Below are 23,666 nucleotides of genomic sequence, written 5' to 3'. Positions count from 1 at the left end.
CACAAGGAGAGATTAACTAGCACACAGGGAGACTGAACTTCGCCAGGGTGTGGCAGAAGGCAGGATGAACACAAAGAGGTGAGACCACTTGTGTGAGCAGGATGGAAAGATAGCTAACTATTTATACTTTAAAGTGCTTTCATGAGGTAGTCCTAATGTAGAGACTGCCTGATTTCCAGAGGAAATTAACCTCATGCTCTTAGAGCCTCAGCATTTTTGAACCTCCTGAGGACCTCCTTATCACTACAAGTCAGTCAGACCCATGACAGGGGACCGTCCCAGAGCACTAGCACATGGGAACAGATCTGACTGCCCACATTCAGTGAGGAACGGCTGGCTGGAGGCCTCCTAGAGAGAAGACCTCCAAACAGCCACCACTCAGTGGAAGAGGATATTAAAAGTTTCCTCATCAAAACGAAAAACACTGATTTGAGAATGTAATCATATAATACCTGCTTGGCAAAAATGTACGGTTGGCTATAGAACAAAAAGAACTATCTGAATCCAAACTATTGCCTCTTAATCCTTTAATTAGACTAAGTCCTTGAGAAGGAAGCACAATTCATTGTTACTGAAAGAAATCAAGAGCAAATATAGACTATGAAAAACCTACACACACACACGTGCATACACACATAACGATGCTTTCATATACAAATGAATCAACACTCATGCTGAAGGGCTTGCAGTCTAACATGAAATATATTTGTTTATGAGAGCCATGATTTGGGACATTAGAAAGTTCTCCAGAAATGTGGTAGGAAAACTGTGGTAAGAGGGCGAGACTCAGCAACCCCCGGGCATGTCAAAAGATGTGCACAAACTCTCTTGGGTGAACTCTGCTCTGACTTCAATCCAAAAGGGTTTGTACAGAGGGCCCGACAGCTTTAGTGGCTGGAAGGCCCCAGCTCGAGAGAATTTATTCGGAACCTTTCTTCTTTTTCTTCTTCTTCTTCACAGGTGTGTCATGTAATGTAGCGTCGATAGCTACTTCAACTTGGTTTTGTAGCTTTTTCTTTTCTCTCCTTTTCTTGGACTTTAGGGTAATGTCCTGGACATGAGGTGGCCACACACAATCTTCTCCATTTTCAGCAGAAACACCAGAATTCTTGTCCCAACAAGGGTCTCCAAGCTGCCACTCAACTTGGTGTCTCTTCTTCTTGGCCTTGGGTACGGTGTAAGTCTCCACTTTTCTATCTTTTGCCTCTTTCTTTCTTTTCTTTCCATTTTTTCTTTCCATTTGGGTCTCTGCAAAGTCAGGCCCTGCTGCTATGACCTGTGGCTTGTTCTTTAGCTCTGCCATCCTCTTGGCAAAGTACTCCTGGATGGTGAAGGCACTGGTCGTTGTAGTGGAGGATGAGTTCCCATCTGGAGTGGCAGGGCTGGAATCATCCTAAGGTGGGGGAAAAAAGTAAAACCAATTAAGCATCAACTGCTTATTCCTCACAGCATCCCAGAGGATGCACAAGGAGCTACTTACACTCAGGAGGCAGCCAGGCTGAGTGCGCAGCTGCCACCTTGTCTCTTTGTCCCTCACTTTGATAGAGCTGAACTGCAAAGCACAGAACAAGGTGGCTAGACACTGGCTGAATACTACATGTATTCAAACAGAAGCTAACTTTATAAGTAAGCTGGCAAGTCACCTACATGGAATACTGAGTAAACAGCTCCTTAGCAACAATGTTAGAACTGATGACTAAGTACCCAGAATCTCTCTTAAAAAAACAAGGACATTGAAGTCCTCCGGCTCTTTGATTTTGTTGGACACCTACTTCAGCTCTGTTATGGATTACACAAGTCTCTGTGCATTGACCTAGAAGCAGAGATGACACATGCATATGTTAACCCTTCCTGTAACAGGAGCCCAATGCCAATCCAGTACGTGGTATGTCAGAAACACCTGTCTCCTCACCCAGAAGAGGTCACATCAAGGTTTGAAGTCCAAGTGTTCCTTCTCCACCCACAGATTAGCATGGGGAACCCTTCTTCTCTCGGCTAGGGGTGGGGAGAAGGGAGATGGCCCCATCCCTACTCTAACATGGACTAGACATGTTAGACATGTCTTGTTTCCAAATGTAAGGAATTACTCACTCATTAACAGCTGGGATTGAGTGAGGTTTACATTTTAATTTTAAATAAATGTATTCAGCTATAAGGCTTTAGAAGTGAGAAAATTCCTAACTCAACAGGCTGGGATAAAAAATGAAATGCCACTATCATCCTATGGGTTGTGGCTGGCTGGCAATAAGATGATGAAAACCTGTGAGACAAAAGTAAGTATCTATGAGATGAAGAATACAAAGACTATGCTTTAAGTCAAGTCAATGTCCAGAGTAACTATGCCCACAGAAACCTTTAAACTAATTGAGTCATTAGACAATAATTCTAAACTTGGGTTTTCATAATTACCTGGCTTCTTCCTTCATATTTACTTATTTGCACAGAAGAGATTGGTCCTTTCACATTGGGAGTGCGAAATGGGTTTTCTGAATAAATTCGTTACTAAATTAGGATTCTACAAATTATTCTGAACTTGTCAAGTAAAGATCTGCCTATGCAGCTAACTTTATTACAAACCAACATATAAATGGACCATGCATTTTCTTGATACAGAACTAAAAAACCAGCTCAGTGGAATCCATGTAGCATTCTTTCTGAAACCCCAGGAGAATCAATATTCCATCAATGAACAAGTGGGCCTTGAGTGGTCACTGCCCCCAGAGAGCTCTCACCAAAAGGTACCTTGCCAACAACATCACAACATATCCAATTAACACAAATCACATTTTGGGCTAAAAACACAAAATCATGCGGTCAATTTTTAAAATTTCAAAATGTAAAATGCAGAACAGATGGAACAAACCAACTAAGCCTTGGGAAGAAGTTCAAATGTTACCTATCAGCATTCAATACTGGCTACAATCCCATCAGGTAATTTCACACACAAAAAATTTAAATACAGCGCCCCAGGAGGGGAAAAAAAAAGTCACTTGTCTTTTCACTCTTAAATGTTGAAAAAGCTGAAATTCTGCATAGAATGAAAAATCTCAAGGTCTCTTGGTGCTAGCTAATCCCCATTTGATCGACAAGAATCCTCTTGCCCGCCATTTAAGGGCACACAGCCACACCCAGACAGCAGACCGTCTGTGAAGGTAAGGTGGCCCATTTATGTAAAACAGGTCTCATTTAGTTTCATGGCATTAAAAGTAGTTTATCTTATGTGGGCCAACTCTTCTGATGTCTGAGGAACTGAAATTTAAATTATATCCTATGGCTCCTTACCTTGCTCACCCTACGTATTTTTACTTCCTGAATTCCCTCTTTGAACAGTTAAATCATAGGAACTAATTGCTCTTATTAATCACACTTTTAATTATTAGGAAATATAAAAGTATTTTTGAGTCACTTGTTGAATTCAGCAGGCCTCTCTAATCCCAGAAAATAACTATGCTCATAATCAACTCCTTATGGTGATAAGGATTTTAATAACCACGGGCCACTGCACACCAAGCTTAGCAGGGCATGGAGACAATCAAGAGGTGCCAGCACCCAAATCCTATTGATCTCAAAGAAAGTGTAGGCAAAACAATGGCTTGCTGAGGGCCATTTACTGCCAAGGGCAGCCACCCTCCTACATGGTAGGAATGTATGTGTCTGTTTCAAAAACCACGGAAACAGCAGTAATCAGTTGCAGATCTGATAGTTGTAAGAGCAGTGCCCAGGACTCCTACTTCATAAGCTCCTATTTTATGATTTTACACAGCATAAACCTAGTTTTACTATAGCGATTGTAATCCCCGTATTCTATATTCTTGGCCATGAATATAAAAGATGTACACCTTTTTAAGAAAATGAAAACTTTTTCATGTTTGGATTTACTTCAACGTGAAAATGTACTGAGAAAAGCAAATGACTATTTCTAGTCATTTGAAATAGAGACAAACTTGCATTGCTCTACATTTTCATTAATCATATAATACAACCTCAAAAAAAAAGCTGTAATGCCACATGTGACTTCGTCTACGACTCTGTAAACTTTTGAGAATGCACCAATTTGCTAGCAGTGTTCTAAAAACTAGCCAAATAAATTACAAATAGCTTGAAAACTTCCAGTTCCATACATACGACAAAGAGAGGTATGGTTAGCTAATCATCTTACTAAACATTTGATCTAAGCCTAGAAATTCAGGAAAGTTTTTTTTTCTTTCCTTAATTCTTGCTATTAACTAATGCAGGTCCTTAGGTGAATCCCATAGCCTCTCTAGGCCTCAGTTGGCTACCATCAAGTCAAAGTAGGTTAAACAAGGTCACTTCTAAGGTCCCTTGAGGGTCTACAACTTACTCATCTCTGAAATGACATTTATGATGGCCATTCCTGTGATAGAAGAGAGCAGAGAAGGTACAGGGAGGCAGTATAAGCAGAAGAGATGAACTCTGTTCACAGAAAATCACCACCCCAACTGTCAAGCCAAGATGCCGCAGTGAGACCAATGTTCCCACAGTGTACTCACAGAAAAAACATTTCTACATCACCTGTAAGAAAGCATGTGGCCGAAAAGTAGATCCAGTAATATCATTTGGAAGAGCTGAAAGAGCCAAATACTAGTTGTATTGAAGAGCTGTTCAGAATTTGTTTAAAACAACAGACACTATATAGAGGCTAAAATCAATAAAAGTAAAAAACTGGAGCAACTATTAACTGGAGGATGAATTTATTTTATACCTATATCCTGGAAATCATCCCAAATACTTTTTTTTTTCATCCCAAATACTTCTAAGAAAGGTAGTAACAATCTATAACTTTTAAAAATGATAATAAATTCTCTTTCTGTACTTAACAATTTTGAAGGTTCTTTTTCTATGCCTTGGCTTGAAGATCTCCACTGATCCTTCAACTGATGGGGTTTCAAAGGCACTGATCCTGCCCGATGCAGGATCTCCACTGAGCCTTTACATACCCTAAATTTGTGTTCTCCAAAGGCAGAGAGCATGGGGGATGTGTTAATGATTTTACCTGACTGGAATCAAAACTGTGGTGGGCTTCTGGAATGAATAATGGGCAACCTCTCCCTTGGCTTTTATGCCTTCACAGATTCTTTAAGTCCCGGCTTGAGTGGGCCAAGAGTTTGAATAGCTGCCTAGTAACACTAAGTCCAAGGAGAAATGCAGGCTTTCACTTGGGTCTAGTGAAGGATACAGGTAGCACCGTCATTTGTGGGAGCTGGGCTCCATCACGTGCAATCCCCCCAGCCTTTGTGCTGATCACAGTCTCCTGTCAGTTCACATCGGGCAGGGACGTGTCCGAAGTAACCATGCATGTTCAGGACAAAGCAGGATACCTAAGACGAAGAAGCTTTTCAAAGAAAGAGGTCCGTGAACGAGGAGGGGGGAAAACAGTAAGGGAATAACAAAGCAGTTTTAAAACAAACCTCTCCCTAAATTTGTAATATATCCACCGTAATGCCTTCCTTTTTGTCACTCAGAATGACCCAAGGGTACATTTAGAGTTTTGAAATATCTTACTAGTATTTTAGAAGCTACTCTTTTGAAAATATAAAGTGAAACAGTTTCTTGAGTTGTTGTTTCATGAGTTAGTATGGTCTGTCCCCAGAAAAACCTCAGTCTTCTCATTTCTCTCAGAGCTTATGAGTATGCATTAAAAAAAAGAAAAAATCTGGTAATCAGTTTTCCCAAATGATGGCTGGGGTCTGAATTTTTACCCAAGCAAGAAATATTCTGTGGCTTAGAACTCAGGAGGCTTGTTCCTCACTTCACAGAACCTCAATATGTTATTTTATTTTATAATTTTTTAAGATTTATTTATTCATGAGAGACACAGAGAGAAAGGCAGAAAAGGCAGAGATATAGGCAGAAGAAGAAGCAGGCTCCCTGTGGGAAGCCAGATGCAGAACTCAATCCCAGGACCCTAGGTTCAAGACCTGAGCCTAAGGCAGACATTCAACCACTGAGCCACGCAGGTGTCCTGAACCTCAATGCTTTAAAGTCAGAAAGGCACCATGGGAATGCTCCACTCAATCGCAGAAGGAAAACTTGACCCAATGTGGCCATACCTGGATGTACTGAAGAAAGCAGCTATCATTTCTTAGACACCTTCAACATGCCAGTCACTTATTATCATAAGTCAGCCCATGGGACCCTCACAGCAACCTGAGGAGCATCATTCTGCAGGTCTTGTGGCAGGACCTGGCAGCAGGAGGACTCAGATCCAAGGCTGCCAGACATGACGCCCTTTCTCTTTCCAACATGGTATCCTAACTTTTAGCCTGTGTCACACAGACTCACTTGTCACTGATTCTCTCTTTAGATTTGTATAGCAGCTGGTCATATAATCCATGGACAAAGATCCATGCTCAACTGACAGAGGGCAGAAAGTAACTGATACAAAAGCTTCGTGTAGAAAAAAAGCTCATCAGAAATAGGTACCACTTTCTAAACAGAAAAAAACTGCTTATCTAGTTTGCGGTTTATATAAATAAAATATAGCCCAAAGCCAGGCTGAAGAGTTTTATAATTAGTCAAAGTAGCATGTAAATTCACTTAGCAAAGTCTGAGGGTTTTGAAGCAGGAAGTAAAAGCCAAGTCCAACCTTCCACCTAAGGCAAGACTCCCTCATGGATCGATGTCTTAGGACTTCCACCCAGACACCTCCAATACAGACAGTGATTATTTAGTGAGACGGGCAGTCAGTCCCTCCTATTGTCAACTTGCTTTGTCTCTGTTTTCTCATCAGCAAGTTAGATTCTAGTGGTTCAAGCCTATACACTTTGTGCCATCCTGAGAGCTGGAGAATCTTAGGACCTAAACTCATCTTTGACATTCTGAATTACCACTGGGATTGGGGGCTGCAGGGCAGAGGGATGCAAAGGAAACAAGACCTTGTGGAGAGAGATCCTTGGGACATCAATTATAATATTCCACAATCATCTCAGGTGCCTGAAAGATGCCTATAACTATGCATGTCACCTTTTCTTCAATATCCACAGAATTGTGAGTTTGTTGTTTCCCTCAGTTATTTCTCTCCAGAGACTCTGTAGCTCAATGAGCTATCTGCTCAAGCACTTCTTGGTTCAGAATCTTCTGTGTCTTTCAAACATGTATAGTAAGATTAACAGCAAAATGCCCAAATAAAGAGGATTCTCTATTGTTCTCTGAAGAATGTTGTATTTTTCAGGGCAGGAAAACAGAGCAGTTTGGGTTTAGAATTCAGTGAGGTGTCTGGGGCAAACACACTCTAAGTATAAAATCTTAACTTATGATAGCAGATTAGTCCAATGATGGGGTTTCAAAGGCAAAAGCCTTTCAGCTCACAGGCCTTTATCATATGTCCCTGCTGATCTTAAGTGACAAGATGGTTGAAGCCTTTTGATTTTCATGTTAAAACACAAGAGATCATGCTGTAACAGTAATCCTTCAATGAACCTTCTTTCCTCATTGAAAGAAAAAGTAGACACCCCAGAGCTCAAAAGTAATGGTTTAGTAACTGGAGTTATTAGCTCTGACAGCTGTTGCCTGTGATGAACAAATGCTCGCTTCTACTCTCCTCTCTCGTCAGCTTGTGCTGGATTAGTCTGTGAAAAGTTAAGAAAGCCTGGCAAGTGAGTGGTTTGAAAGAACATTTTGTATCTTTTCCAAATTTTTCAGCAGGACAGCTCTGACAAATACAAATTATGTCTTGATGTACACTCCTGGGGTGTAGAAATTGCACCCATTCATTTTGGGCAGAAAAAGTCATGAAGTAATTAAATCACTTATCAGGATGAAGGCAGGCACTGCTGGAATTTGTATGCACTAAACCCTCTGCCAACACACAGAGCAGAATGGGCTGATGGAGTCACTCATTATGTGGGCCTATGATGTTCCTGCAGATCCTTTATACATAGCCAGGGGCATCACCTTCTTGAAGATGGAGCGTAAAATTCCCTCCTTCAATAAGCCTGATCCCTTGTGGAACATCCTCTCTTGTCTGTGGCTAGCAATTAATTAGTTACTTCTATTTTCTGATTTTGCACAATTTGCTGTGTAAGCATCTTCCCAAGAAAATGTTAAGTTCCTTGAGGGCAGAGATTGTTTCTATTTCATTTATATTTGGCACACACTCTCCAAGGAGGAACAATCACATGGTAAGTGCTCAAGGAAAGCACATAAGACACCAAGTCCAAGTGGATCAAGGCTGGGAGATACTCCCACTGCTACCCACTGAGCCACAAGCTTTGTATTTATTGGTAATAAATTTGTCTGCATATCAGGTAAGCCTAATGACTAGAAGGTGCTTGGAAGGGTAGGAAGGAGTCTGCATTTTGTAGTATACGTTCTTCCCATCCAGATGAAACCATTTCCTTCTCATCAGATGTCACTATGCCTCATGGTACACACTGCTTCTTTAATTACTGCAAGGTACAGTTGAGTGCCTTTTAGAGTGATCACCCAGTTACCCTCTATGGTCCTTAGTGATGCAGAGGAGTTCAGTCAGCCGATGCACACTTCTCCTCTGGTCTATTACTCCACATGTTACCTTAGTCACCTCCCAGGAGATTAAGTAAATCGGGAAAGAAAAACCATAGGTGCTGTGTTGTATGAGAATTGTCACAAGCACTCTGTGGGACTGGCTGAACAAATTAAAAGAACAGCCTGCATGGGCTGAATTGCTCTTGTCATCGAAAGAAAAGGTTGGACAGCAAGAAAGTTCTAGGGCCTATCAGAGTAGGACCTTATTCTGAAAAGAAACAATTGGATGAAAGTTCCACTATAAGCTCCAGTTGCAAGTTATTAAGGGTACAGCCTATGTAGCATCCTGAGCTAAAAATATAACCTGGGAAAGCCTCTGATTCTAGACAGTCATCAAAATGGGTTTGTCTCCAAAGTTTAAGCTAAACAATGATCAATACTGCTAATCAGAAAGCAGGAATTGTGCCATTGTGCCAGCACTTCTCTTCCTGCTTTCCAAATGTACCTTTGTGGTTTCCATAGAATTGAAAACATTTAGTGTTTTACTTACAGAACTGTTTCTGCATTTACAAAAAGTTTAGTGTGGAGTCTTGTGTTTTTTCTTGTTTTTTTTTTTTTTTTTTTTCCTTCAAGTCTTCATCATTCATATCTGGAGTTAGGCTAAACAAAGTTTCAGTTGTAACCAATATGAGGAATCTGCCAGGGAAACATAACTGCTTTTATTTGTTTGTTTATTTATAAAAGATTTTATTTATTTATTCATGAGAGACACAGAGACAGAGAGAGAGGCAGAGACACAGGCAGAGGGAGAAGCAGGCCCAATCAGGGAGCCTGACGTGGGACTTGATCCCAGGTCCCCGGGATTAGGCCCTGGGCCGAAGGCAGGCACTAAACCGCTGAGCCACTCGGCTGCCCCACAACTGTTTTTAGAGTTAAAAACAAAAAACCCTGATTGAAAAGAAATTTTGATTAAAAGTTGGGTTAAAAATAAAAAATACAATATTGGCAGAATTATGCAGCAACTCAACTGGAAAGCACCTACAGACACTGTGTATTTTGGGGGACAGGTGGCCAAGTGTGCAGATACAAACAGGCTCTAGGAACCCATGGCACGTGTTAGAAGCCCACTGTGCAGGGGTTCCAAGAGAGCGCTGTCTGCAAAAGGGTTGGCAAACTATGGCCCACAGGCCAAATCCAGCCTGCTGATCTCTGAACACCTCACAAACTAAAGAAAGGTTTTTACAGGGCACTTGGGTGGCTTAGTTGGTTAGGTGTGAGCCTTCAGCTCAGGTCATGGTTTTAGGATCCTGTAATTGAGTCTCACATCAGGCTCTGTACTTGGTGGGGAGCCTGCTTCTCCCTCTCCCACTCTCCCCTGCGTGTGTTCTCTCTTGCTGTCAAATAAATAAAATCTTTAAAAAAAAAAAAAAGGTTTTTACATTTTAGGGGCACCTGGGTGGCACAGTTAGTTAAGTGTCTGACTCTTGATTTCGGCTCAGGTCATGATTATAAGGTTGGGAGACTGAGCCCTAATTTGCGCTCTGCACTCAGCATGGAGTCTACATCAGATTCTCTTTCTCCCTCTGCACCTCCCCATTCCTCCCTCAATAAATAAATAAAAATATTTTTTTTTTAAAAAAGGTTTTTACATTTTATATGGTTAGGGGGAAAAAATCAAAAGACTATCTCATGACTTGTGAAAATTATGTGAATTTCAAATATCAGCGTCCATAAATAATGTTTTGAATTTCATCAGTAAAGAATTTGTGGAAGTTTGTTTTCTCTCTAGTATATAAATAAACATAATAGATGCTAAGCAAGTATTTGCTAGACAAATGAGTCAATTTATTATGAAGTATTTACTTTTTGAAAGTGTTAGATACTTTTGAGGTATACACATACATATACACACACATATATATGGAATTGGGGGGCTTTGAGTTTGATGGTAATTCTCAGTGTCCTTCACTTGCTACCTTCCTGAATTAATGCCAGTGAATGGCAGAGAGGCTGCTAATTGAGGTCTGATTTCAAGCAGCAAAAGATAATAGACGAGGACAAAGTTTGGTGGTGAAAGTTTTATCATATATCAAAAAAAGTTTGATCATATATCAAAGTGAGCTTTCAACACCCTATAGTCTTAAAGAGATATTTTTCTAATAACTTTGCTTGCAGTTTACAAACTCAGACAAATTAACTGGACATCTCAGAGAAGACAATGAAGAATTGGAAGGGACAAAATATCTTGTTCTGTACTGGACAACAGTAGAGCAATACAAATAATCCCAAATTCCTCATATTAAGGCCAATGCTAACAAAGCTGTTCATTTCTTCTTTTCTCCTTTTGCCTTATCAGCTGCTCCAATTACCATTCATTAAGAAAAGCCAACATAAACATGTTTTAAAAGGATGGTTCTCTATGGCAACAACTTCTCAAGTAACTGACATCAAAACTACTGACAAGAGTCATACAGCCTCTGGGGGAAAAGAGAGGAAAGAAAAAAGCAGCAGGTTTCCTGCCTCCCTGAAAGGTCCTAAGGCTTGGAAAGTTGCAGTGACTCATGTGACAACATTTCACAACATACTAGCCCTTATAAGATAAATGAGGCTCCTCCAAAGTTAGAAATGATCAATGTGACATAGACACCAAGTTCTTTGAATGAAGTCTAAAAATAACCCAAACTGACTATATTTTATAATTCTAGGTCAACTGGTTCTCTTTGCTGCTCACTGGAGGCAGGACAAATAGCTTTTATCCATAGTTGAAAGCTAGTATCTGAATCGTAAAGAACAGAAGCAGAGGCTACCAGAGGATCTGTCTCTTCCATCTTTATGCCACAGAAGACTTGAAAATTGTTTAGAAATCATGAAAACTCAAACTTAGGCTACCTATTATAGAAAGCATAGCATTTCCTGAAGAACTCAGAGAACCTAGCATTTTCAAACTGGGATTAGAATAGGAATAGTTATCTGGAATAGTCAAGATTGTTTTTAAGAGAAAGATAAATTAAGTAAATGAAGTCACTAACAAAGTTTCTTCCCTTAGTTCTTGTGTATTATGTAAAGTTAACCTTTCTATACTCTTTTTAATTGATCAGAAATCAAAATAATAATTAAAAACATATACTTCTTAGGGTAAATAATTCTATATTTAAAGGACATTTAAGTTACTAGTAAGACTAAATAAAATTGTAAACTCATGAAGCAAGTAATAAAAGTAAATGACACAAAAATGCAATCTTGAAAGGCTCAGGTCCAAGGATTTGGCCATCCTGTCCCTCATGAACAGCCACCGAGCAGCTACTATTTACCTGACCAGAGTTGGTACCCAGATAAGATAAGTCTGTCTCCTATCCCAAGGCAGACAGACTAAAAAATAATAATAAAAAATGAGACAGTGGTAGATCTCAGGTAAGTGGTCTTCCCACCACCAAAAAAATTAAAATAAAAAAAAATACATTGGAAGAATTTGTTTTTAGAATAAAGAAAAACTAAATGATAAGAAAACCAACAACAAAGCAACTTTCAACAAACCCCTAACTGATTATATGGAGATCACGATTTTAAAGAGCTCATAGCATGTAAACATTACTACTATTAAATACACAACTCCTCTGTGTTATTATACATATTAAACATATAATCTCTTATTTTTATGTAGGCTATAATAATTATTTTTTATTTGGTAAGGAAGAATGATAATATATTAAAAGTTTAAGCAAAAAAGAACAAGTAATGCCTCCTCCCTACCTGCTTGGAATCTAAAAAGGTTCTATAAAGTAAGACCTGCTTCCTGTTTCTGCCCCGAAGTGGCTCCACCTCTGTGGAAATTCAATGCCCTGTTGCACAGTGCTTCTCAAACTATCAGGGGTGAAGGGCCAACTATTTTTCTTTTTAAAATCTCCAGTCCATTGTGGAAGGAGACTTTTATACATAGACCAGGACTATTTACTAAGTAAATAAAATACAGTATACAATAACATAGAATACAATACAGTAAAATATTTAAGAATACTGGGAAGGTGAAATTTTAAAAAGACATAGTAAACACAAGTTCTTATTTATGAAACTTAGTATCAAGCTATAAAAAAGTTTCCAGATGCCTACCCTTTTCTCCCCCTTAGTAATTATTTTATTGTTTTATTTATTTTTTAATTTTTTTATTGGAGTTCAATTTGCCAACATATAGCATAACACCCAGTGCTCATCCCACCAAGTGCCCCCTTCAGTGCCCATCACCCAGTCACCCAACCCCCCGCCCACCTCCCCTTCCACTACCCCTTGTTCATTTCCCAGAGTTAGGTGTCTTGCATGTTTTGTCACCCTCACTGATATTTTCACTCATTTTCTCTCCTCTACCTTTATTCCCTTTCACTAATTTTTATATTCCCCAAATGAATGAGACCATATAATGTTTCTCCTTTTCCAACTGACTCATTTCACTCAGCATAATACCCTCCAGGTCCCTCCACATCAAAGCAAATGGTGGGTATTCGTCGTTTCTAATGGCTGAGTAATATTCCATTGTATACATAGACCACAGCTTCTTTATCCATTCATCTTTCGATGGACACCTAGGCTCCTTCCACAGTTTGGCTATTATGGACATTGCTGCTATAAACATCGGGGTGCAGGTGTCCCGGCGTTTCACTGCATCTGTATCTTTAACCTACCCTAACTCTGTCCTTGCCATGGGCTGGCCTGTGACCACACTGTGAGGGGCAGCGGTATAAAGTATTAGCTACCAAAAGAAAGAAAGGTGATGATTCAATGTAGGACAAGTGGCAATCACCTAAGTGTCAAAAATTGGACTCACATCTGACAGAATGTGTGATCTTAGACAAGTCACTGGCCTTTCTGCACCTCACAATAAGTCATTTGCAAAATGAGGAAGGACGGCTACTGAGTGACTTTTCTCAAACACAGTTTTGCACTGTGTGTCATTCTTCAAATGGATTCTTAAACAAAGGCCAATAGGTAACACATCAGAACTGTGGCTGAGGCGGGGCTAGGGAGATTGAAAGCTCATGTCCTAAAACTCCTCTCCCCTGGAAAGGCCCCTGACGCATCTCTGGAGAAACTCCGAGGGCTCTATGCGGAGTTGGAAAAAAAACAGCTATGGTTTTTAAGGTCCATTAAAATTCTAACATTCTACCACATAGCCTTGATAATTTCACAGCACTTAGAATCAGGAGACTAAGCTTTCAAGAATAAAATCAGGCCTACACTATTATATAATATACACAATTCTTAAACTTGTCATTAACGTTTAGAATTCCAGCAACTGGCTGTCAGAAGTGTCCAGTGAAAATTTCTTCCAAAAATGGTAACAAAGTATTAAGCCCGGTCTCCTCAATACTGTAAAGTCCTAAGTTGCAAACTGGGTGCTGAGGATCCAGATGATTCAGAATGATGTCATTCTTCCCGCTTCACCTGGTGAGGCTCCAAAGAGGACACAGAGGGAGATGGTAATGCCCAGATGCACATCACTGGTGCCCCTTCAAACTATAACATGAGAGGCGAAGCATTGCCTTCTCACCAACCATGGCCATGCTCTAACCCAAAGGAAGGTTCCTCTTCATCCTATTTTCATTACATCACAGGATGAAAATCTGGCAGAGAATGTCATTTCTGTTTTCCTGGCAGGACAGAAGGATAGAAGGAAAAATGAGCCAATATTTCACTCTTTTCTTCCAACACTGGGCCATCTGTGTGTCAATTTCTTATTTTTTTTTTTTTTTTTTTTTTTCATTTTTTTTTTTTTTTTTTTTTCATTTTTTTTTTTTTTTTTTTTTTTTCAATTTCTTATTATCACAAAAGCTCTCAAAACCATTTGCTTGATCTGTCAACAAACAAAAAGCCAAATAAATCTAATCCTTTCAGTCCAAACCTATGCCCTGGCAAAAGTCTAACCAAACAAAACAGTCCAGTGACTTACAACTCTTGGGTTGTTCTGGTAGTCCTTCCCTTCACCCTCCACTTTTTCTTCTTCTTTTTTAATGAGCGTTTTATTCTAAATTAGGTTTGTTAACTATAAGACGATATAAATTTTTACTGTATTAAAACAACTTTCAAAAAAGCAATGACCCACTTTCTCCTTTCTGGCTCTTATAGAAAGTAGAGGAAGGCCCCCAATCCCTGTTTGAAGTCCCTGCTGCCAGGAGCTGGTCGGTTTATGTCTCTTGTCCTAGGACAGGAAAAGGATGCACTCTCGGCACCATGTGCTAGAGAGAGATAAGGCCAGAGATTTCTGTCCTCAGCACCTTATCAGCTCTTCCTGCTACTTTCCAGAGCAGACAGCACCAGGACTGGCAATAAACTAAACTAGTCTAAGGCCCGGGGGGTAGAGGTGGGGGTGCGCGGTTGGGTGAGCAGCTTGAGATTGGAGGGAGGGTGGGAGGAAGGGGAAGGGGTATAAAATAGAGAAAAGAGCTGAGGTTTTTAATATATCTTAAAATGCTTCAGCCTACATAAAATTGTCCTCTCCCCTACCCCATTTTAAACACATTTGTTTTATATCTCTTTTTGCTAACACTGCAGTCACAAGGATAAAAGTTTTTATAAGAACTTCCTCTCTGGTTGGAATGCACCACCACTTTCCTTGCTTTGAGCCCTGCCCCTCACTGCCTTGTGCTACTGGCTCCTGGGCACGTAGCACAGGATCCATCTGCCGTTGATGCTCTGACAGGGGCCTATAAACCACAGGCTGCAGAGAGAGTACTTTCTAGCTTTCTATGGGTACCCATGCTTCATTTACACAACTAGCATTTTCTGGGCCCAATTCCATTTCCATGTTGCAAAGGAACAAGCAGGGCTATGAGACACACCCCCCAATACAGAAGGAGGTCAGTCACTGATGGCCTCTTTCATTCTGCAACAAATCACACCTGCGAATCCAAGAAGGTAGCCATGCATTAAAAATCCTGGTCCTTTTTGGGCTGGGGAACAAAGATCACTGCTGGAGAAGAATCTAGACCAAGCAGGGAAATTAAAAATTAGTTATGGCCTCAGTTATTTCTAACGAACTAATATGAAAATAATACAAATTTAGTGGTCTTCTTTTTAAAACTATTACCATGGAAATTTCCAAACATCTAGGAAAGTTGAGAAAACAGTAAAATGAATATAATAATAATATCCAATACCAAGCTTTAACCATTATCAACACATAACCATTAACAACTTTATTCCCATTAATTCAAAGCAAATCAAAGATATACTTCCATCTATTAATGTCTTAATATGTAAGTCTAAAAGATAACAGCTCCAAGAAAAATCCATAACTAGAGTACTATTATCACATAAAAAGATTAATAGAAATTCTTTCACATCACTAAATATTTATAGTCTGTGTTCACACTGCTTTTATGGTCTTTTAAGTTATTTCTTATTATGGTTCATTTGTCATCTATTGTGATTAGTTGATGTGTCTCTTGTCTTTTAGGCTATTCGTTCTCATTCCTTTTTTCGTTGTTTCAATTTCTTATTGATGAAACCAACTCATTTGTGCTATAAGGTTCTCCCAGAATCTGAATTTTGCTGACTGGATCCCTGTGGTACAGTATGGGTTAACATGTTCCTGTCTCATGGATGTCCTGTAAAGTTAAATCTAGAGGCATCTTTCTTTTCTAATGCAGTGCTTCTTCAATACAGCATGTTGCTTTATGAAAAACTGGGATGGATTCATGATTAAGTAAGCTTGGGAAAACAAACTCATGCTATTCCTCCCTTTGATTCATGATGTACACTATTATCTGAGATATCTAGTAGCTGTTACACTTCAGAAGTTCCCAAACTTATTTCACTTTGGAACCCTTCTTGGCATAAAATTCATCGACATCCCATGGAATTAGTGTTCTGCTGAACCTGCTTTAAGAAAGTCTGTTCATACAAATACTGCCATAATCTATTAAGATGAGTAGTTAGTTCTCTCGATTATATCTTACAGCTAAATCTTTGATTTACCTTGTTCTAAGGGGGCGGGCTTTTACCAATGAGCCATACATTTTATGCGAAACTGGCAGACACCTGGTAGAGAAGTGACAAGAGTACCAGACAAGCATTCTGTTAGGAAAACCAGCTTGCTAAGTGACTTTGGAAGAAGAGGCTAGCTCTTCCCTAGATATCTCATTATTAAAATGGTAGTAACCATTCCCAGATTTAGTCAGAAATATCACTCTTCCATCTTCGAAAGGAAGGCAGCAGAGAAATAACATGTCTTAAATCACACAAGTATGTATATGTCAAGTTTTAAGACTGCCTACAATCTATTTTCTTTTTAGCATTATGTGCAAGCCATCAGAACTATATATATTCAGAAAATTGGATAACCAGGGTGAAGAAAGATCTTAGAACCAGGCTCCACTTAAAAGTTTGTGCAGAGTTCAAACTATAGAATGATGAATAATTTCTAATATAATCAAGAGAATAAAAATGGAGAACATAATTAAGAATCAATGAACATATAACAAAATTAAAGTTTTAGAAAGCAATCCCTAAATATAAAATGAAACATATACATCTGATTATTCATTAGTGTTGAATACCTACACAGAATGGAATTCCAACGACTTTAAAACAGCATAATTTGACTGTACATACCCTAATGGGATACCCCGAGGACAAAAAGAACTGGTAAAACAGAACCAAAAAAAACACCTCAACCTGTTTTGATAATCAAGTTACTGCTGTTATTCTGTAACTATCATGTATGTAATGGGAAATAAACAAATGAGTAAATAATAGTATAATGGTTTCATTTCTAGAATCCATAGATTTCAAGAATTCTTATTGTGGGGAAATAAAGAAAAAAGATTAATATAATGTTAAGTCCTATGGTTCTGAATTTGAATCAGTAATACAAATATAAATTCATAATATGTTTTATTATTAAAATTATATATTTCTATCCATGTAACAAGGTCTAGGTACAAAGACCAAACCTAATGGCAATGAACAAACCTACTGCCCAGACTATAGTCTCTAAACATTATTTACCACAAAAAGGAACCAGGAAGAAATGGATAACTCCAAGTCTGAGGCAGCAAATATAAAAAGTAAGCCTGGAAAATCTCTTACAAGGTAGGAAGGAATGATGAAATACCACTATAGGGTCATGTCAAAAGAATTCAGGAACCAACTTGGAGACGCTTCTACTGGGCAAAGATGGAAAATCTGATCATCAATAAAAATAATAAAGGTAACATACTGAAACAACAGATATATTTCACTCCATGAGCGATAGAAAAAAGGAAAACTCAATTGGTCACTTTCAGACAATGCTAGAGAACCTTTCACTTGAACACTGGTAAATAAAAGTAAAAAATCATTTATTTATTACCTCAGGGTAAACAGATGTGTGGAAATTTCTATTCTAAATTTCATTCTAAAATTGGAAAAAAAAAAAAAAAAACAAGATATGAAGGGAAGCCATAGATTGAAAGAAACTTAAAAATAGGTATCAACCGTTACATGTGACCCTTATTTGGATCATGATTCAAAGAAATGTAAAGAGAGCCAAAACAAGGGGTGCCTGGGTGGCTCAGTTAAGAGTCTGCCTTCAGCTCGGGTCATGATCTCAGGGTTCCCAGGAATTGATCCCTGAGTCTGGCTACCTACTCAGTAGGGAGTCTGCTTCTCTCCTTCCCTCTGCCACTCCCATGTGCACTCTCTCTCTAGCTCCCCTGCCATCTCGAATAGATAAATAAAATCTTTTTCAAAAAAAGAAAGCCAAAATCTATAACATTTTTGAAAATTGAAATTGAACACTTATTGATTGTTAGCACACAATTATTAAGAGTATAATAATGGTCTTGGAATTATACATTTTTAAAAAGTCCTTTAGCTTTTAGACATATAAGCTGAAGTACTAAAATACTTATGGATGAAATGTTATGAGTTAAGGAATTTATTTTAGACTAACACAGGGGAGAAGTGTCTGGGGCCCCTCTCTATCCACCTTCATAGTCTAGCCATATACGTATGTTAGCTGTCCCCCAAAAGGCCCTTTGCTTTTTCAAGGATCTGTGTCTTTGTGGAAATGCTCTTCTCTCCTCCTCATGAGGACTTTCAACCTGGCCAACTACTGCTACTCCTTTAAGATGTCACACCATATGTTACTTTCTTTAATGTCTGCAAGCTGAATGCATCGCTACATTACCTATGTTCCAATGCCTTTGTTCCAGTTGATCATGTACATCTTGACTTCCCAACCGGACTGTGTATAGGAACTTTGTCTTATTTATTCATTTAATCATTTGTCATGCAACAATGCTACTGGGTGACAAGGTCAAATATCCGAGTTAAATAGAAGAAGGAATTAGAAAAGTCTCAAGCAGGGATCCCTGGGTGGCGCAGCAGTTTAGCGCCTGCCTTTGGCCAAGGGCGCGATCCTGGAGACCCGGGATCGAGTCCCACGTCAGGCTCCCGGTGCATGGAGTCTGCTTCTCCCTCTGCCTATGTCTCTGCCTCTCTCTCTCTCTCTGTGACTATCATAAAAAAAAAAAAAAAAAAAAAAAAAAAAGTATCAAGCAGGGGGGAAAAAAACAAAGAAAAAAGAAAACAATTAAAATAATATTTCTCAGCAGAAAAATGATGAAATAATGAGAGATTATTACCTGGAAGGAGTCACAACCAAGACTCTAGGCTGAGCCTGATCCTGTAGTTTCAAACACAGATAAATAGAAAACAGTCTCTGTTTATGGCTCACTCATAAGTTCAACACATAAACATCTAACTTTATCTATTAATTTTAAGAAAGTGCCAAGGTATCAGTTCTAGGTCTTTATAAGGAAAAAGGAGCCTAAAATAAAATGTGACCAATGATGATAATGTGTCATGTATCAAGATCAATCCAATTCCAATTAACTGAGATCCATTAAAAAACAGAGTATTATGAATGCCATGCCTTTGCCTCCTTAACAATATATTTATCCTCTTAAAAGGGAAGAAGGGATGAGACGAGCATAAGGATGAGAATCTAAAATTAAATGATTTTTTTTTTTTTCAGAGAGAGAGAGAGAGAGGCAGCAAGCTCTCTGACTTCAGCTACAGCAACTTCCTCCTAGACACGTCTCCAAAGGTAAGGGAAACAAAGGCAAAAATGAAGTATTGGGACTTCATCAAGATAAAAAGCACCGCAAAGGAAATAGTCAACATTTCCAACAAAACCAAAAGACATTTGACAGAATGGGAAAACATATTTGTAAATGTCTTATCAGATAAAGGGCTAGTATCTAAAATCTATAAAGAACTCATTAAACTCAACACCCAAAGAACAAATGATCCAGTCAAAAAATGGACATGAATTTTTACAAATGGCCAACAGACACATGAAAAAAATGTTCAACTTTATTACTTGGTATCAGGGAAATACAAATCAAAACCACAATGAGATACCACTTCATACCAGTAAGAATGGCTAAAATTAACACAACAGAAAACAACAAATGCTGACAAGGATGAGGAGAAAGGAGGAACCCTCTTACACTGCTGATGGGAATGCAAGCTGCTCACTCTGGAAAACAGTATGGAGGTTCCTCAAAAAGTTAAAAATAGAGCTACTCTATGACGTAGCAATTGCACTACTATGTATTTACCCATAGACACAGACATAGTAATCCAAAGGGGCACTTGCACCCCCATGTTTATAGCACCAATGTCCACAATAGCCAAACTATGGAAAGAGCCCAGATGTCCATCAACAGATGAATGCACAAAGAAGATGTAGTATATATATACAATGGAATATTAATCAGTCATCAAAAAAAAAAAAAAGAAATCTTACCATTTGCAACAATGTGGATATAATTAGAAGATATTATGCTTAGTGAAATAAGTCAATCAGAGAAAGACAATTATATGATCTCACTCATATGTGGAATTTAAGAAACAAAACAGAGGATCATAGAAGAAGGGAGGGAAAAATAAGACGAAATCAGAGAGGGAGATAAACCATAAGAGATTCTTAACTATAGGAAACAGGCTCAGAGTTGCTGGAAGGGAGGTTGGGGGGATGGGGTAACTGGGTGATGGACATCATGAAGGCACATGATTTAATGAGCACTGGGTATTATTTACAACTGATGAATCAGTGACCTCTACCTCTAAAACTAATACATTAATTAACTGAATTTAAATAAAATAAAATAAAATAAAATTTAATAAAGAGAGAGCGAGTACATACATAAATAAGCAGAGAGGCAAGGGGCATGGAGGGGCAGGAGAGGAAGAGAATCTTGGAGCCCAACGCAGAGCTCAATCTCAAGACTCTGATATCATGACCTGAGCCAAATCAAGAGTTAGATGTTTCACTGACTGAGCCACGCAGGCACCCCAAAATTAAATGGTTGATTTAACTAAGTGAAATGTCAATATTTAACTTTAAAAAAATAGCATAAATTTTTGAAAAGATTTTCTTAGGATCATACAGAAATAGGCACACCATTTCCAAACTAGAACTTCAACAACCTTGGAATAAGAATTAGGTAAATATCTAAAGTTTACACTTTATTTACAAGCTTTAGTGATCTGTAGAAATAAAACTAACTTTACTGCTTTCCAGAGTCTACTCAGCAATTCCTGTAATTTAAAGCTACCCTCCTTTTAGAAAGGGCTTTGATATGAATGTTTAGATTTTACTTTAGTAAAGTAGCTTCTGCAAGTTGGCTTTCTTATTTGTAGAAATAAAAACCCAACCAAATCTAGGTTGTTGAAATCAAGACAAAATAAGTGTAAGCACTTATTAAAAGGGATTTGGAGTTCAGGCTCACAAAATGCTTCAAGACCAGTCAAGTAAAACTTAGAACCTCCATATGATTTTAAGAGTTGGAATGAGAATTACAGAAATCCTGGATGTCAGGGCACAGAATTGACTGGAGGCTGGTTGTCATTATTGCTACTACTGCTTGAAACAACTCTGATGCAGAAAAGATAAACTTGTCAAAGAACAACAGCTGACAAATCAAAACCCAACCATTTCAGCCCTGTGCTGTTTGTGGAGATTGAGAGCCATTTGAAGAAATAAACCTCTGAGTGAACTTCCTAGAGGCTCAGTTGGCTTCAGATAAGAATTAACAGAACCTTGACAATCAGAAAGACCTACCAGCACTCTGATTCCTGATAAGAAGCGAACTTATAATTTAAATCTTAAGGGGGGAAAATTATTTAGAAAATCCTTATAAAGGTAAATCTCTTTAGGTTAAAGATGGAGTTTAAAACAGAATTTTCGGGTTGTTATAAAGCAATTCCAATGGAATTACTGAAGATTACAATTTAATGACTGACAAGCATCAAAAAATATGCTAAACTACACTGAGAGCTATTAGTGAGATCCTATTAATTTAGGGCTAGGTTTAAGCTTCTCATTCTAGGGAAGAAATGACCCAGCAAATTAACAAGTAAGAGTCCTGCTTAAGAGTTTACTTTAGAACCAAAGTCCACAGAGACAAGATTCTTAAAGTTCATCCAATAGTGTTTCAGTGATAAATTATTCAAATGACATAATTACAAAATAGCTTGAATTACAAAGCATTCCTAAGGCTAAGGAAAATAAATTACTTAAAAGAAAGGCTTTCAGGTAGCCTCATGGAATTTAATGATGCTCACTTAGATACAAACATTTGCTGTACTAATTACAATTAGTTCTTAACAAATAATCAGTATTTTTTTTTCCTGTGGCACAAAGTTTCTTTAACTCCAAGCTTCAAGAAATTAAAGAAAATCTTGAATTTTCACAACACTGAACAAAACAGTGTTGAAAGGTCCACTTGCAAATCCCTGATTTAGAATGTAGGTTGCCTGTGTATGTGTATCTGCATCTATACACACACATACCCTATTTAAGGCTGGAGTAACACATTGTTACAAAGGAACACAAACAGTGCTGTGACTAGTTCCTTCCTCCTTAGCTAGACAAGTATTTAGATTTATTGGCCAGGCATATCAAATTGCAGATGGTAGAATTAGTTACCTAAAAAGATTCTGGGCTGTGCATACTAGTAGAGGAAGGGGTTTTACATGGTTAAGATTGCAGATCTAGAACATAATAAGTAGAAAGATAAAGCTGTCCATTTTATCACTGAAAGTGCACAGATTCTATGGGACATGAAATGTTCGGATTGTACTTTGAGTCAAGTAACTTGGGCAGGTCAGCTTTTCTGTGTGTAGAAACAGAACCCTCCCGCCTCAGCCTAGGTTATTGAGGTCAAGACATAATTGTTTTTTCAAGACATAAATTTAAGCATTTGTTAAAATGGTATTTAGAGTTCGTGATCCCAGTCATTTCCCCCCTCATTTTCATTAATCCAAAATGCCTTGTAATGTATATATACAATAATCATTTGTTTCTTTGTCACTATAGTCATTAAAAGTAATTAGCTGAATTTGATGGCCAGAGAAATCTAATATTTTTTCAGCCTTTCTGTTGTTTTGTAGTCAACTAACCTTAGTGTAAGTTTGTGATACTCTGATGGGATAGTAAGGTGGTGAATAAATTAGGTACAATTTACCATGTGCCACCATGGGAAGAGCCTTAAACTGTAGGCGATTTTCTTGAGGCAAATTAAATCTGGTAGTGGCCAGCCCAAGTCTGTGAATGGTGTGGCCATTTTCTAAAGTCCATGAGAACGTGAAGAGGCCCTTATGTCATTGCTTCCTCTTCTCACCTAGTCTGTTCTGGGACATCTGTTTAACACCAAGTAGCTCATCCATCTCTGATAAGCAGGGGAAACAAAATGTGGAAGCTGTGTGATTTTTTCCTAGGCCAGGGGAGCCAGGGCCATGTGGGCAGAATCACACCCCCAGAAGGAAAATGGAAAAACCCCCAAACCTCTCTCCATTTGGCTGCTGTACAGGCAGGATCCCTTTGGTTCTATTTTCAGGAAATTAAAATGAGCACAGGTAACAAATGCTGTACTGTGCCCCCCAAATTCACCCTTCAGACCAATGAGTCTGTTCCCCAAGGAGCTGCTAACTCTCAGCTGTCAGGCCTCTCTGGGAACCTGTCCTAAGGTCACACTCCCACTCCTGGGGGATAGGGAGGCTGGACCCAGTGACTGGTCAATGCAGGGCCATAAAACCCAGCTTCTGTCAAAGATCTAGGGTGGCTTTGAAGAGGCCCCTGTGGAGTCAGCTAAGGACATGTGACTGTATCATACATAGCAGGCCAACTTCTCTCCTTGCCCAATCCTGCTTCCTCTTCT

General features: G+C 38.7%; 1 protein-coding gene across 2 annotated transcripts in view; it reads right to left on the bottom strand.

Moving 5' to 3' along the window:
- Positions 1-510: 510 nt before the first annotated feature.
- The window catches only part of PINX1 (PIN2 (TERF1) interacting telomerase inhibitor 1), a 92,332-nt gene continuing 69,176 nt past the window's right edge, over positions 511-23,666 (bottom strand). For both annotated transcript variants that reach the window (XM_025462921.3, XM_049100974.1), the window contains exon 7: positions 511-1,393. In XM_025462921.3, the coding sequence (XP_025318706.1) occupies positions 920-1,393 (474 nt within the window). In that variant the 3' untranslated portion in view covers positions 511-919. The remainder of the gene's footprint in view (positions 1,394-23,666) is intronic.

Source organism: Canis lupus, chromosome 25 (genome assembly GCF_003254725.2).
Source record: "Canis lupus dingo isolate Sandy chromosome 25, ASM325472v2, whole genome shotgun sequence".
Classification (NCBI taxonomy): domain Eukaryota; kingdom Metazoa; phylum Chordata; class Mammalia; order Carnivora; family Canidae; genus Canis; species Canis lupus.
The sequence above is the reverse complement of the archived record's forward strand: the minus strand, read 5'-3'. Positions and strand labels throughout refer to the sequence as shown.